At 40.2% G+C, this 16,652-nt stretch overlaps 2 protein-coding genes across 3 annotated transcripts; both read right to left on the bottom strand.

Moving 5' to 3' along the window:
- Nucleotides 1–2,610: 2,610 nt before the first annotated feature.
- On the bottom strand, nt 2,611–6,932 carry LOC124311433 (sericin-1-like). Its single transcript, XM_046775926.1, has 5 exons — nt 6,790–6,932; nt 6,530–6,713; nt 6,381–6,452; nt 3,412–3,441; nt 2,611–3,068 (listed from the first exon to the last, which is right to left on the bottom strand). The coding sequence occupies exons 1-5, from the start codon at nt 6,802–6,804 to the stop codon at nt 2,794–2,796; spliced, it is 576 nt and encodes a 191-aa protein (XP_046631882.1). The 5' UTR covers nt 6,805–6,932; the 3' UTR covers nt 2,611–2,793.
- A 1,815-nt stretch (nt 6,933–8,747) lies between these two features.
- LOC124311148 (serine proteinase stubble-like) lies at nt 8,748–15,583 on the bottom strand. 2 transcript variants are annotated; one of them, XM_046775478.1, is made up of 9 exons: nt 14,935–15,583; nt 12,541–12,769; nt 12,117–12,474; nt 10,973–11,203; nt 10,032–10,120; nt 9,854–9,939; nt 9,378–9,652; nt 9,062–9,219; nt 8,748–8,985 (listed from the first exon to the last, which is right to left on the bottom strand). In XM_046775478.1, exons 2-9 carry the CDS (start codon nt 12,664–12,666, stop codon nt 8,827–8,829), a joined length of 1,482 nt encoding a protein of 493 aa, XP_046631434.1. In that variant the 5' UTR covers nt 12,667–12,769; nt 14,935–15,583; the 3' UTR covers nt 8,748–8,826. The 2 variants fall into 2 exon arrangements, with proteins under 2 accessions (XP_046631434.1, XP_046631435.1); XM_046775479.1 differs by lacking the exon at nt 10,973–11,203.
- Between the last annotated feature and the right edge of the window lie 1,069 nt (nt 15,584–16,652).

Below are 16,652 nucleotides of genomic sequence, written 5' to 3'. Positions count from 1 at the left end.
AAAAGTAAGTGTCCCGCCAGCTCTAGAAAGCTCGTGGCTTATTGTAGTTTATTGAACGGACGTTAAATATATCAAACAAAAAAATGATAGAACGATTCGTACTTCGTAGTTTATGTTTTATGTTGAATTTGGATAAAGTCCATACTTTTCAGGAAAAGTCCATAGTTTAGTATGGCCATTGGTGGAGCGTTCTGGTTCTAAAATATGGACTTTGACAGGCAGCGCCATCTGGTGAAGTCCATAGTTTTGCACCGAAGTCCATATTTTAGTAGTCCAAAATGGACTGTCCAAGTCCATAGTTTAGTAACACCCTGCTAATACGCTGCTGTCATTTTTAGATAATCAAATGACTAGTGTAAAATGGTTGTTAAATAAATTCAAATTGACGGTTACCATGATCCGATAGAAATCAAACGAACGGTTTGATGAATAACATGTTTTGAATATTTGTATATTTGTATTAAAATTAGTATTAATATTAATATTTGTATAAAATAGGGAGTGCTGAAGGATAGAGCACACCGGTGTTGAAGAAATTGACATCACAGTTCTTTATTCCATTACTTTTCATGAAGACCCATGAACTGCACCAGAACCTAATTAAGTAACAAATTTACCTAACAATAACTCAGTTTTTTTAAATACTATGCTTACAATCGTTGTTTAAGTAAAAGTTTAGTAAATCTCCATCCGCTATTATTAATTCACAAAAAGGACATTCAAATTTCTGTTCGTCCAAAAAATTAGTTACGACCCTTGGAATTGACAGTAGTAGTTGTGATGATTTGGGATGAACAACAACTCTTTTATTTCCAATTGGATTAACTCTGGCTTTATAACCTAAGAATCACATTAAAAAATGTGATTATTTCGAAATTTTTTTAATAATTTTAATGGGAACTCAGCTTACTTGTAGCTAACACCTGTAGGAATTTGTGAATCACACTATGCCCATCAAAAGGATTTATTCTCCTGGAAATAGCTACAGCAAGTTGATCGGCATCAAAGTGGCAACTCATTTTTGGATCAGCAAGTTCAATACGAAGGAAAAAAACTTCTTCAAGTCAATCCCGACATTCTTAAGAAAATTCAGCAAAAATTCCTGTAAAAAACTAAACTTCAATTTCACGTTTTGTTTTTAACCTAAAAGGAAATACCAAATCAACGAGTTTGCACGGAAGTTGATCCTCGTGATTGAAAATCAGAAAGAAAAATCCAGATCTATCTTCTTCAAAAGCTCTAATTATTTGGAGTAGGCCTATCATCGAAGCATACGGTATAGGAGGCTTTTCGTTTTGTGAGACTCTTTTTACGTAGGCAGGTCTAGTGGCATGTTGAAATCCTAGTTGCGAGCTACTAGTTTGGAAAAACCCTCATGTCTCAAGGTTCAGTTTCCTTTTAAAGATGTTTCTAAAAGTAAAAAATTCAAGAAATTAATATTTTTTTTCTTTTGCAATTATCGTAAAATTACCGAATTTCGATGATAGCTTTTTCCTGCAATGCCGGGAACAAAGATTGATTTATTGTATCCCAGGCTGAGCTTGTTCGACTTATAAAGAACAAATGTGCAGTTTTTAAGTTGGAATCATTTGGAAAAATAAAGAACGATGCATCAAGAAGAAAAAGACGTCTGGGAAAATATATTCTTCCGGCGTTTTGTTTTTACATGGTTCACATAGAAATAGGTTAAGTGTAGAATTCTTCCAAACCCAAAAAACTTCAGTTCCGCAAAGGGAACATGTAGTGACGAAAGAATCATCGTACCATTTAGAAACATCATTTGCAGACAACGTTGTTGGTTGCCGTCTCCCCCAAACTTTCCTTATGATGTTACTAGTATCAATTCCAAGAGTAGTAGCTTTTTCTAAAAAAAAAAAAAAAAAAACTGGGATTACTACATTTCGCGTGATTTTAAAATTAATGAATACAGACCGCGCAATAAATTCAAAAAATGAACATAAATGGTGACTTTCATGAATTCAGTTTGGTCGCCTTGGACCTCCGGAAAACCATATAAATTTGATTCCGTTGTTAACACAAACACTGTACTCACACGACAAAATGAATCGATCTATAAACAGGCACAGAACACAAACAATGAGAACGATATGGAGATAAAGTGACAAACATGTACATGTCAATGAAACTGAAACGAATACCAACTGAAACAATAACACTGTATCATCTGTATAACACTGTATCTCAGTATCTCTGTACACTCATCTACATCACAACTACACGTAAACGAACTAACACTGAAAAATTAATCTGTCTATCGAGCTATGTGAGCTATATCACAAATTAGAGAACGAGTTTGGAGAACCTTGTCTTTCGTGTCCTGAATACAACTGATACAATATTCAGATGTGTGATCATACAATCAGACGTGAGACGTCTCCGATTGCGGAATGATGTGTTGCACAAGCTCAGTTTCAGTTTTTCTGATGGACTACTTTCTACATGGTAAACAAAATGCTAATATGCTGTCATTTTTAGATAATCAAATGACTGGTGTAAAATGTTTTTTAAATAAATTCAAATTGAAGGTTACCATGATCTGATAGAAATCAAACGAACGGTTTGATGAATAAAATTTGTTGGAATATTTGTATTTCATTATTACTGTGTTTTTACATGTGTTGATTTGATTTTATCAAGAATCAGTGAACTCTTATATATTTTTTTACTCCATTCCGAATTCATGTTAATGTCGAATAAACACTAAAACATATAGTTTGATTTACAGATTTTGAATAATTTTTTTTAAATATCTTTTTATGTCATCTGAAAAGATTAACATCCGCACTCGCTGCTGTCGCTTCCACCTCCGTCTCCTCGATCTCCTTTTCCCCCTCCTCCTCCTCCTCCACCTCCTCCTCCACCTTTTCCACTTCCGCCACCGTAACCACTTCCTCCGCTGCTACCGCCACTGCTACTGTGGCTACTGCTACCGCTGCCTCCGCTGCTACCACTTCCTCCGCTGCTACCGCTGTGGCCACTGCTACCACTGCCTCCGCTGCTACCACTGTAACCACTGCCTCCGCTGCTGTAACTGCCACCGCTACTACCTATATTTAATTATTTATAAAAGTATATTAGAGTTGTAAAACAGTCTTATCAAAAACAGTAATAATATCAAGACACTCTTTCAAGGCTAAAAAGAAAAGATAGACAAAACGATTTACTTGGCAATTAATTTAACAATTGAACAACAAATGCATTAGAAATCTCATATTAAAATGCTTGGATTTGAAATTAACGCTATTTCTTAATCAATCAAATATATTTTTATTTGATAAAAAATGTATGAATTTATTATTTTAGTTTTTATATTGATTTTTATATTTTTAATAATATTTTTAAATATTTTTTTTATTTATGAAATAATAAATAAATAACTGTACCACGTACCATAACCGTAACTCCCGCTCCCTCCGTAGCCTTTAATAAATCAATTAAGCAAGGAAAATTTATTTGTAATACTATTAATATTGATTTAATGAATTTATTGATAACATGAATATTTTATAATATTATCTATATTTTAAGAATGTTTACCGCCCCCGCCTCCTCCATATCCGCTCCCGCCGTAACTTCCAGCACCTCCCCCGTATCCTTTTGATTAATCAGCAATGGAACAAGGATCGAGATCAAAATTAATTTGAGAAATTAACAGTAGACAATCAATACCTCCTTTTCCCTTTCCTTTGCCCTTTCCTCCGCCGTATCCTCCGTATCCTGAATATTAAACCAAGAAAAGAAACAGAATGATTGATATTTGACTTAACAAGTATAATTATAATTGTAAATATAATTTCGTCCATAAATATTTACCGCCCCCGCCTCCTCCATAGCCCCCGCCTCCGCCGTAACTTCCGCTGTAACTTCCGCCTCCATAGCCCCTGCCTCCATATCCATATCCACCATATCCTCCCCCACCTCCATAATAACCATATTTCTTGGCTTTCGCTTCGACTGGTTGCAAATCCTGAGTTTGCAAATCGATGAGTTTGCCTTGGTTCTCATCGTCGGCGCAACAAGCGCCCGCCCAAAAGATGGCGACGACCAGCGCAATCTGTTTTCAACAAAGACAAACATTAGCAAAAATAAAACCGACAATTAATTTTTTTAATTGAATCAAAATAGACATTACCTTTAAATTGTTCGTCATTCTCGCCACGAATAATGTTGTGTGGGCTCGAATGTTTTCGACTGCTGACAAACATTTGCCGGTCTTTATATACATGTACGTCCGCTATTTTTGTTGCGCAATTAAGTGACCGGCGTGAGAAATACAAGAACAAACAAGTGAAAGGAAGTTTGTTATTTTGTTGGCAAAAAATTTGAATGCGCGATGTCGCCATTATCATATCCACCAAGGGAAACTACCTGTTGAGATTTCTATAAATGTCTAAAGCTCGTGCTGATGAAATAGGTATTCATGTGTGAATTTTAAATGGAGAAACCGACAAATAAGTCTTTTTCGGTACAGGGTTTGTCACGTTGGCCACGGTCGTTAACTGGCTATCGTTCAAATAAATAGAACGTTCGAATTAACACACGAAGAAAAGTGTTTCGTCAAATGGCTAGTTCCCCAAATGGCGACGTGAACTTTCTTACCTTCCACGCGTCAGTCTCTTTAACGAGTGTCAACCCCTTAGAGTCACGAGCGGTGGAGAAATCGCTTAAATTGTTGCGATTGCGCAAATCACGATTAATTTTATTGCTATATAATACAATACACTACTCTCTAAGAAACGCTGTGTTCTAAAAGGAAACTAATGTTTTGCTATATCTAAACATGACTTGTTTGTCACCTCCTCCGACACACGATGTTTAGAAATTTTTTTCGAAACAAAAATGATTCCCCCCAACCAAACACCTTTGTTTTCTTTTTGTTTTTAACCAAACGGCACCGAAAGCACCCCAGGCTATGCTGGAAGCCATGGCCTTGTTATCCCTCCCCTTATTTGCATATTTCTCGAAATTCTTAAAAATTTTTTTTTACATAAATAAATGAATTAACTTTAAAGTTGAATACATTAATTTGCAGCTAATGCATTTATACCTAATTTGGTAAAAATCTAATCCTCTGCATCCTCTATATATTCATTTTATTAATTTAAAAAATTCATTGAGGGGACAATCTCAAACATAGTTTCAAGAAATCCATAAACAACTTTTTCAAATAACTACGATTCAAGAGATTTAGTACTTAAAGTCCTAAAAGTACTATCAGTCAACTTACTTTAATACAATTAGTGTAAAAAAGCTTTTCATTAAGTACTGTTCTTTCGTATGCTATATGTATGCGTATTGCCTAAACATACGTAACGTGCATAGGCACGGTGCGTGAAATGGCCTATACATCTAGTTTGTCCGTCGATATAGTTGACTAAGCATATCTATGCATCGAGTGTGTCGCCAAATGGCTCACATAATGTTTTTTAATTCATTTGTGTGGTGTGTGTGATGGGTGCTACGAAGCGAATTGGAAGTGTTTGGACATTCGGAAAAATTTTCCAAGTCCCAACGCCCATCGTAATATGCCATTATTGGGAAGGATTGATATAAATAAATTCAGATTGGCGCAGTGGATCAGCATCGGGCTGGGACCCGGGAGTCCCGAGTTCAATACCCATCGCAGTAATATTTTTTATTTCATGAATAAGTATGTTAACATACTCATCTGTAAATCACAGTTATACAGATAAGTAGGAACACAATTTAAGTACTCTAGAAAAATAAGTGGCACGGACCTTTTATTAAGTATGTTGAATAATTACTCTACCGCCGCTGTGTGAAATTTGGACGAAACAAGCCGTTGATAATTTTCTGCTAGGATGTATACAAACTAAAGATAAGGTTTGCAATAAACTTGATTATCAAACCAATTCACGCTATATATACTTATTTCATTTGTTGATGTTTCAAAATGTTTGTTTTTTACATCCCGCCAAAGAGATGCAAAAAGTTAACATTTTTACCTTTTCTTAACGCAATGTTTAGTTAAATCATGTGTCGTTTTATGAGGGGCGTTTATTAGGTTTAATGTCTAAAGTGGCGCGAAGGTAAAAATGAGAAAAAGAAATTTACTTCATTTTTTAAACTTTGTGTTTCCGTTTTGAAAACATAGAATTTAGAATATTTTCAAAGCATGGTCATGTTTCCCTTTTTCAACACAGCGTTTCTTAGAGAGTAGACAATCAATTCAAAATGTTTTTGTGACCCCATTTGTTTTTTACCGAGTTCATTCAAATAGAATAGTACATTGTAAATAAATAAATTCGAGTTGAAAAATATGAAATTCAATCTGGAAAGATTTGTGCGAAAGTAAATCAATTAACGGCCGGATTCTTCGCTGGATCCGCCGCCACCACCTCCTCCTCCACCTCCTCGCCCCCCATATCCACCTCCTCTTCCGTATCCTCCTCCGTAGCTTCGATGTCCACCTGATAATCGATTGAAACAATTTCAAAAATTAGTTTTTTTTTTTTTTTTAATTAGGATTAGATTATTTGCTCATTACCCTTCTTTTTGTATTTGTACTTTCGCTTGTAATAAACTTTGTATTTCTTCTCATCCATCGCCAAATCCGGCGAAAGGATCGGCTCCAAATCGCTGGTCTCTTCAGCGACGGCTAATTCGTGAGCATCGGCACTAATCTCCATGGCGTAAGCCACTGCCATTAGGACCGCAAGGATCAACACAATCTATATTAGAGAACAATTAAAGTCAGTGTTATTGATACAAGTGCAAAAAGGACAATGAATTATGTCGACAACTTACTTTGAATGAACCCATTTTGTTACTGGGTTGGTGTTCTTTGCAATCACGCGATAACGCAGATGCTCGACTAAACACGATTTAATGATGAATCCCAACAGATTAAACACTAAGCAGCTGGTTGTGATGTGGTGAAAGATTCGGAGCAGGCCCCTATTTATATTCCCCAGCCATTTCTGCATTTCCCTATTGGGACAATGATTAAAACACCAGTTATCCTTCATTGATGATTTGACAGCTTTGAACATTTGGTTTTCCAAGGTGTCATCAAGGCCGAGTGAAGGGAAAGTTCAACTATAAAAACAAAATAATATTAAAACTGTTTTGCAGGTAAACCAAATTTGATGTCTATAAGGTCACTACACACCTGTGTGTACCTCAATTTTTTCACGGTCAGACATGCTGCCAGCCTGCTATTAGGCACAAACAGCTATACAGCCGGTTCACCGTGACGTGTACTTTTGGGCCGGTTTTACTTCCAATTCCGAAATTTGAAAGTCTCCAATTTGCTATTGCCAAGGAACTGGGTAAAAACAAACAACGCCATAGGCTACGTGTCAATTCTATTATCTGGTGGAGAAATCAGACCTGCATAATAGACAAGTTTATCAAACAATCAAAGAAAAAACAAAAAATTTTCAGACCGACCGGTTTTTCTGTTATGGAAGTCTGTCCGAAATTCGGCTACTGCGTCAATCAACTTCTATACGATTCTGATGAATTTCTTATTTGGCTCATATAAGTTAATGTCACAATCAAAATTCGTGGCACGTCAAAACCTTGTCCTTGAAATGCTCAACAGCTGATCTTGAAAATGTAGGTCAAACGTAGTAGGCTATTTCATGGTATTTCTGTTATACACTTTTTAAAATGTTTGGTCATGTATTCAACGTAAATTCCAGCAACACACGACAGCAGCCACACACGAAATCCACAGTCATCGGCTGAGATTTGTTCCCATTAAGAAGAAATAAACAGAAGAAGAAACGAGCGAAAATCGCATGCGTGAAGTGAATCAAACTTGTACGCGGCCGGATTTGAACAGAAAAACATTTTTTGGGAGGGGCTGTGTGATTAAAGAAAAAAATAGAAACAATTATTCATAGAGAAGAGGTGCTGGGTGACGTGATGGTAATAGAAGGAATATGTAATAACAAGAAAAAGAAATTTGTGTTTAAAAAGGGACAACAATTATTCCTCATCAATTCAATGATGAAAGAATTTCTAAACGTATAGACGCACAGCGCATCACTCGCTGCTGCTGCTGCTGCCAAAAATGAAAAAGTGAATGGAAAGTTAGTGACATAATTAGTAGTGCCAGCCTACCAATCACCTGCATGTATCAATAGTCTGCGTGCGGTCAACGACGACGACGACAGGGAAAATTTAAAAAAAATAAAATAAACGAATCAATTAAAGGAGCTAGAAACATAATACAATCGTGGAGAGAAAGAGGAGAGAGAAAAGACGGACTGAATAGTAGAGACAGTAGTACATTTATATAAATCGGACTGGGGTGTCTGTCGTATCTCATTCATCTCTATACATTTATTGCTGCTGGCGCGTGATCCGTCTGACGTCGGATACAAATGGACACACCCTTATTGCTCCCGAACCCGCGATATGATGACAAAAAACTTAAAAAAAAAAACAGGAAATTGATTTGCGCAATGACATGTACACGTACAGTTTTTAAAAACACTTGGAAAAAATAGGATCATCTTTTTTTGTTATTTCATTCCAGCACCGCATCGTCGCCAATCTCCGCTCTGAATTCGAGCGTTCTCTTCCGTCGGAACAAATCAGGTGCGATGGATCGAAAAAAAGGCGAAACACAAATTAAGGAGCTGCTGACGTGATGATGTTGAGACTAGAGACGGCGGCACGTGATCTGCACGCATCTCGCTCCTCCAAAAATATTCAAAAAATTGTTTTTCTTTCTTTTCGAAAAAATATAGTAGATATGCTACACTCTTTTGTTTGTTTGTTTCTCTATTTAAATTTGATCCCGTCAAGAGAAATGATGGTCCTTGTCGGAGATTAAGAGAAGGCAATGTGCGAAATCCAATCGGTGGTGTACGACACTCGATGGTAGATGCCCGGCTGGCCGTTTTGGGCGCATGAATAACCGGCCGAGACGATGCCCACCAATTCCCAGCGTCCGCTCTGCTGCAACATCAACGGACCACCCGAATCTCCCTGTTGAATCATTTGCAATTGAATTAAATTAAATTGAATAAAATTGATTTACAAGTCGTAGTTGAATTGATTATACCTGGCAGGAATCTTTGCCTCCGTTGCGATATCCGGCGCACATCATCTCGTCGTAGATGATGACGTTGATGCCCTTGGACGAGTGCCAGTCCTCGCACTGTCGGTTGTCGATGATGGGCACGTCTACCACCTGCAGCGTCTTGGGTCGAACGCGGGAACCTGATGGCATCAGCAGCCAATTTTTAAAATTAAAACCTAAAATTAGGAATTTTGATTTGTCCATTCTCCCCCGTTGAATCAACCAGAAATGATTCATCAATAATTTGTAGTTATATCAAGTCGGTCGGTTAATATTAGACTGTGAATGGAGTGTCGACCTGCTTGCATGGCTCCCCATCCGGCTGCCCAGGCGTATTCGCCCAGGAAGTCGTCGCCCTTCTCCGGCAGACAAATGGGCGAAATGTGCGGCTCGTAGGGGACGTAGCGGTCCAGTCGGAGGACGGCCACGTCGTAGCGATCGGCTTGCGGCGTGAATTTGAAATACGGGTGGACGTGAATCTCGGCGACGCCCACCTGGACGGGCGACAGCGGCTCGACGTCAGAATTGAGCGAATACTCGCCTAGCGTGATCTTGACTTGTTCCGCTTTCGCCCTGTGCATCATCATTAAAATAAAAGAACAAAAATGGATGAGTCATCGGGTGCTACATCGTGAAATGGTGTTGCGCAATTCCACTCTACATAGAGAGAAATTCTATAGAGCTAGAGAGAGAGAAGATGATAATAATAATAAGGAAGTGGTGAACATTATTAGCCGCAATGTGGGGCAAACGACGAGAGATGAGATGACGCACCTGGCGACGCAATGGCCGGCCGTGACGACGTAATAATTGTTGAGCAAAGAGCCACCGCAACGACTCGATCCGATCCGAATGTACGCCTAATTCAAAATTTCAAACGTTATTTCTTTCATCTTTAAAATAAAAAATAATAAAAAGAAAATAGCAATTTAGTTCGTTTGTATTTTTTTACCTGCCAGGGAAAAGTACCGAAACCGGCCTCGTCTCCGCCGACGATTCGCCTTTGAGCAGTGTCTGTCCGCTGCAGCGTCGTCCCGCATTCTACACGCATTTCCATTTGGCCAGCCAATCGAGAGAGAGAGAGAGAGAATGAGAGAGAGAAAAGAAAAAAAGAGAGTTGGAACCAGACCAAATCAGAACAAAACAATTGACAAATCGTCTCTCAATTACGCTCTCGCCCCCCTCGCCAAACTCTTCTCTCTTATTCAAATTCTCTTTCATTGCAAATTTTTTAAAAAATAAATGAATAAAAAGGGGAAATCAAATGTCTAGAAATTGTGGTCAAAGACGCCCGACACTTTTTAAAAAAGGATAAAAACCAATTCCATTAGAATTATTAGGAAATAAAGTGGTGAATCAACTGACAAAAATCGTAAAACATATCCGACAGATGACGCAACTGTCTGCAACCAGTTTGAATCAATGTCGAATCGGAATTATTTTTAATAATAAATAATTGATAGGTAGGATTAAATAAGAGTGCGTATTTCAAAGCGGGTTAGTACAGTGTGTGGTGGTGTTAGTCGATGATGAGGATAAAGATGATGAGAAATTCAAAAAAAAGGTTAGAAGGTGAAGAATAAATAAGTGGATCAATGAATTGAGGGTATATAGTGATGGGTGTGGTGTTGGTGATGGTGAGCGGTGGTGAGCGGTGAGGTTGTGATGCGCAATTGAACCCAAACATTCATGAAAACAAAGAAATTCATTGCCAAATTTCTTCCTTTTCCAGTCCAGTTCAAGTGTGAAACTACGAGGCGTATATAAGTGAAATTAATTTGGTTTAAGGGTTTCTTTTTTTTTAACTATTGGTGGTGGTGGGGTTTGTTTTATTTTGTTTTAATGTTTTTGTGTTTTGTTTTTGTGTGTTTTGTGTGGTGAGAAACTACGTACGGGCGTCGCTTCTGACGGGTCCGTACGACACGACGGGATGTTCGAGTGAGTCGACGTAGGGCGTGGGCGGCTCCGGACTGATGCCCGGCCGGTGGCAGCAGGCGAACAGGAACCCTCCGCAGCTCTTCTGGATCAGACCGCCCGTCAGCCAGCACAGCAGGAAGAATTCGCACGAATCCGTGTAGCAAATCTTGGAGTCGCCAAAGAAGATCCGCCGGTTGCTCTCCGACACTTTTGTTTCGAGCCATTTTTTGGAGTAGGGTAGTTTTTTGGTTTTATTTTTCATTTTTTCATTTTTATTTTTCAAGTGAAAATTTGTTTTTGTGCAATTTTTTTTTTCAATTAATTTGGCGGAGGAATTTTTTGAGATAAAAACAAGAAAACAAAAGTGGGTGGTATAGTGGTGATGGTGGTGTGATGGTGTGGTGATGGTGGTGATGGTTTTTGGGTGGGGTGGAGGGGTTTCGGGTGTCATATGGTCCAGGTATCCCCACATCACGCACGCAAACACGCAGGCACACACACACACACGGAAAGGACAACGTTACAACAAACAAAATTATTAAATTTTAATTCATCCCTAAAATACAATTTTTTAATTTTAATTTTTAATTTTTTGAGTGGTGGTGGTGTCGAATCAGCGTGTGTGCGTTATTTCTGTTTGTGTGTGTGTCACATTTTTTACGATTAATTTCTTCTTACCCACCCCTTTGTTTTTGGCATGCTGCTGATTTCAATCAACTTGGAAAAAATTAAATTTCACACAAAAAAGCTACTCGTAAATAAATAATAATAAACAAAACAGTTAACGTTCAGAGGCCCCTATACACAACAAATAAAAAAGTGCTGAGCGGGAAAATTTAAAAAAAAACGAGCAGCGATGACCCACTTTCCATATTCCATCCGCCGGGCCCATTGTTGACATCAAGTGGAAGGGAAATACTCAATTTTTTAATTTTTTAAATTGCGCCAAGAAAATGTTTTTTTCTCTTTTAAATTTGGCAAAAAGATCTTATCCCCTCCCCATTTCTATTCACAGTCGAGGATGTCGTCATAAGAATAATAATGAGAAATGGATGGGAATTTCCCACTCAAAATAATTGAAATAAAAATAATGAAAATGTTGTCGGGGATCGACACTCACGTTCGTTGTTGCGAGGTGACTGGAGATGGCCGTCAACTCCCAGGTAAAGATTGGGGTGATGGTCCGGCTGCTGTTTGGCCGGCTGGAAATTGGGTGGCGGCGGAGGGGCGCCCATGAAAGTTGATGGCGTCGGCGGGTAGCGGAAATTGTTGAAGCGGCCGGGCTGCTGGATGGCGAACGGCGGCGGAGGCGGCGGCCGTTGCCTGGCCATCTGAGCCAACCGGTTCATCGTGTGCGGATCGCGCAGTTGCCTCAAATTGGACATCCGCTTCATTAAATTGACGGGCGAGATTTCGGCGCTCCCGTTGTTGGTCAGATCGAATTGCAAATCCAACAGTTGGCGCAGATCCGATATAACCTGTTGAAATAATTCCGGAATTTTAGATAAAAGCGGATGCAATTCCGGAATTGAATTTTTGGGTACCTGTTCTTGATCGAGAGGTCGATCAGGTTCGTGTTGAGCTGCCACGAAGATGGCCGTCGATGCCATCAGCAGGTAACAAGTGGCCAGCGATAGCCACGGGTGATTTTTCCTTCCGGTTGGAGACATGGTCGTGAGTTGACTGGACTGGCGGATGTGATTGCAAACGGTTCCGTTTTCGTAGAATTTTTTTGGGGGTTGATTTCGGGTTGACAATGGAAAACTCGTCTGCCTGGTTCAAAAAGAAAAAGAAAAAATAGAAAATGAATTCGGTGAAATGGGGGGGGGGGCCGGAATAGACAGGAACGAGAAAATGGAGCAAGCAGGAAGTCAAGGGAGGGGAAAGCCAAACAATTGGAGGAGGAAGACGGAAGGAAAAAATGGTTCGAGAAAGTTGAAGGGTCACGTCCTCGCCGTGGGGCTGCACATCCATCGAAGGGGAAAGCCCATCCGAAATGATTCGGATTCTTCCCTCATTCCGATCCTCCGCACGCCTCAGTGGGTTAAACAAAAACAGATAAAAACCCTTGGAACAAACACAAGGGGGGGAATGACGACTGGGCAGCCCCAACCCAATGAAATCAACTCGAAACTTGGGAATTTCTAATGAGAGAAAAGGAGTCGAGAGTCCAGCCGTGTCCAGCCAAGTCCAGCCGAGCGGAGCTTTTCAACCAAACACAACTCGACGGGATTCCACTTTTTTGTTGTTGTTTTTTGTATAATTTTTTTATTTTAAAATGGAAATTTCTCCTTCCATCAGAAGAGAAAGGAAATGAAAGAAGAAGAAGAAGAATTTCTTGGTGGTGCTGGTGACCTCATTGGGTGAGAACTTTCTCCAAATTATTTTTTCTTCTTGCTATCACGGCAACTGGATGATCTCTGCTGGATCTTGTATACAATTGGATGCGAAAATCAACGTGGTCAAACGATTGAATAATAGACGGACGGACGGGAGAGAGAGAGAGTCGATGAATCATTTAGTCATCCAGTCGTTCAGCCAGCGTTGGCACTGCTGCCCAGCAAATGTGCGTGCATCTACGACGGTATGCTGCGATAGGGACGGACGGATGGAAACGGTATGGAACTAGGTCAGCCCAGCAGACGGTGACACAGTTCTGCTGCAGTTGATGATGGAGCTGCTGGGCAAGGAGGGGGGGGGCATCAGCTATAGTATAGTGGGTATATAGTCAGTAGTATTTCTTCTTCTTCTTTTGGTAAAAAAGATCCGCCAGAGGGGTGAAAAGAGAAAACGACTATCTCGTACTACTATTTATTCTTTCCTTTTTCTAGCCCAGCAGCAGCACCTACACACGTTTAAAGGTCCCACCTCCTCTTTCTTTCTTTCTTGTTTTCTTGTCTCAACTCTCCGCCCACCTTCACCTGAGAAATTTCTCCCCCAAAATCCCCTTTTAGTTTTTCTTCTTCTTTCTCTTTCCATTGAGTTTGTATAGCCGTGCCCTACCTAAATAAGATTGGGAATAACTCAACGACGACAACTTTCTCCCTTTTCTTTTTCTCTTTTCTCTTTCTCTCTTATCCCATTGGGAAACCCAAAAAACAAAAGATCAAAAGATCAAAATGTCACCATCTTTTTCAGGTAGAGAAATATTTCGTCAGCTTCAAATTGAACTCGGTTCATAATCAATTCGATTTAGTCTAATCCATCTCATCTCAGCCGAGTGTCATTCTGTTTTTCTTATTTTCTTTCTTTTGTTTTTTTCTTTCCGTCTTCTTCGTGAGTGAGTGCGCCACTTGTTTTTCGGGAGTCGGGATTGGCCCCACATGCGACCGACCACGGCAGACGCCCGACACCGCACCCCCACCGACAAAATTCGTCCCATGAACGACACCGCCACCGCCGCGTGAGTGAGCCGAAAAAAGAAAAATGACAGATGGCACGTTGGCTTGTTTGATGGACATCGCCATAGAATAGTGAATATGTGTGTCTCTCTTTTTCTATCTAGGCTAATGACGGCCATAGTTAAATGAGGAACCCTCAAGAGCAGTCGAGCGGCGACGCATCATCAACACACACACGGCGCGTGCTGCCTATATTCTATCCTGTAGTATAGTCTAGATAGACGTACCCACGTACATATATCTGCATGAAGGTGATGTCTAATAAACAAAGACACGTATGCGAGTCTAGCACAGCCGGAGCGGCAGCACGGGGAAAAAGGAACTCTATAACCAACTAACCCACTTTTATATTTGCCAGGCTGGATGATGGAAGTGACGATTCAAATGGTGATGATGACAAATAACAACACCCACCACCACCACCACCACTGGAAGAAAACAATCGGCTGAGACACCCAACAGGTCGTCCAACTCACCTCCGCCATATTCATTTTGAAAGGGGAAATTCAATTTCAGAATTGAATGGAAACAACTTACCAGACACAAATGTTGACACGGCGATGATTGGGGATTGTTCATCAATCGGATGCAACACTAAGCGATGAATCCATCAGTCGATTTTGATTGTAATAACAAGAGTCCAGTCACTCAATAATAATATCCTCAGCTTTCGGTAATGTCCGGTCCAGGTAGGAAACACTTAATTCTTTTTTTTTAAACTGTCCAACCGTTGGTAGCACCTTTGGGAAAAAATGAAAAGTGTTTTGTCGTCGCTATGGAGGTGTAAGGAGCTGATGCTGGGGCGTTTGTGTGCTGTTTGGTTTGTTTGTTGTCCAAGAAAAGGAGCGCTGAGGAGCGACTGCGAGTGTCGAGTGTCCCCCTACAGCTGCTGCCCACTAACTCAACTCAACTGCCGCACACTCTAGATAGTCGTCTTGTCTATATGCAGTACTACTAGTAGTAGCACTCGGGCGTTTCTTTCTCTTTTTGGATCTTTTCTCCGCCTAGCTCTACCGCACACACACGCTGACACACACGTTGACTCTTGTTCTTTCTCCCAGTGCTAGTGGGTGGGCCAGTGTTTTCTATATCACAAGAGGGAGCGTGCGGGAGGAAGCTAGGAGGCCCTGCTGCTGTAGTCGCGACCGGCTCGACTGTCGGCCAAAGACTGAAAGACTCGACAGCCGAGCAAAAGGGAGAAAAGCCCAAGAAAATAACCCATCGACACAGCTGATGGGCAAAGCCAAAAAAAAGCCAGTAGGGCCCTATAGCAGTATAGCAGAGAGTTGGGTGCTGCTGCTGGACTGCTGGTGGATATCAAGAGACCCACTTTCTTCCATCAGCGACCGACAGGCAGGCAGGCAGGATGAACCACAGAAAGAAAGAAAAAACATTTTCTCTTTTCTCTTCTCTTTCTCTCTCTCGGTGTATCTCTTACCAGCGCTATATTGACAGGCAAAAAACATTTCGGGCTCTCCTTGATCCATTGTGAATAATCGAATAACAACATTTCGCGTATGTACGGTCATTGGAACGGCAATTTCTTTTCTAGAGATTAAATTATATGATACACAGTGGCAATAATATTTCTTTGATCAAAATCATGGGTGTGGTGGGTGGGTATAATGTCGAGGAAATGGTTGGGAAAAAGAGAAAGTGTGTCCGATATCTGTCGGATCAATTGGCATTAACGGAGAGAGACAGACATGTGTCATATCTCTAAATGAATTGCGTTTCAAGTCGAAATTCTCCTGTTGTGGCAAGAGGAAATAGCCTTGCCATTTGGCCATTTCCATCTGATTTGGTTGTTATTTTACATCCGTGTCCTGTCACTTTCACCTCATTTCCCCATCACATCGCCCTATTGCTCTAGTCATTTTTCAAACGTCAATTTAACAGTCTACATTTCACCCGTTTTGACTTGTGAAATCCGCCGTTGTGTCGGGCAACATTTTCATTGATTAGAAAACTATAAGGAAGGCAGCAGACAGGACGGGATATATAAAATGACAATTCAGATGACGACGGAGCCAAAGGTGACGACATTTGCCACAATTTTCTTTCGGCTCTCTCTCTACTCTACGTGACGTGACGTGTATAGGGTCTATATAGGCTAGAGCCGCACTCTGTGTACGACAGACAATATCACGCCGACTGTATAACATCAGATGAATGTAAGACTAGTGTCCTATATATTTCGACTCTTTTTTTTTCTTATTTCTATATGACTGACTGATGTTGGCTCCTTTTCTTTT

This window comes from Daphnia pulicaria, chromosome 8 (genome assembly GCF_021234035.1).
Source record: "Daphnia pulicaria isolate SC F1-1A chromosome 8, SC_F0-13Bv2, whole genome shotgun sequence".
NCBI classification, from domain to species: domain Eukaryota; kingdom Metazoa; phylum Arthropoda; class Branchiopoda; order Diplostraca; family Daphniidae; genus Daphnia; species Daphnia pulicaria.
The sequence above is the reverse complement of the archived record's forward strand: the minus strand, read 5'-3'. Positions and strand labels throughout refer to the sequence as shown.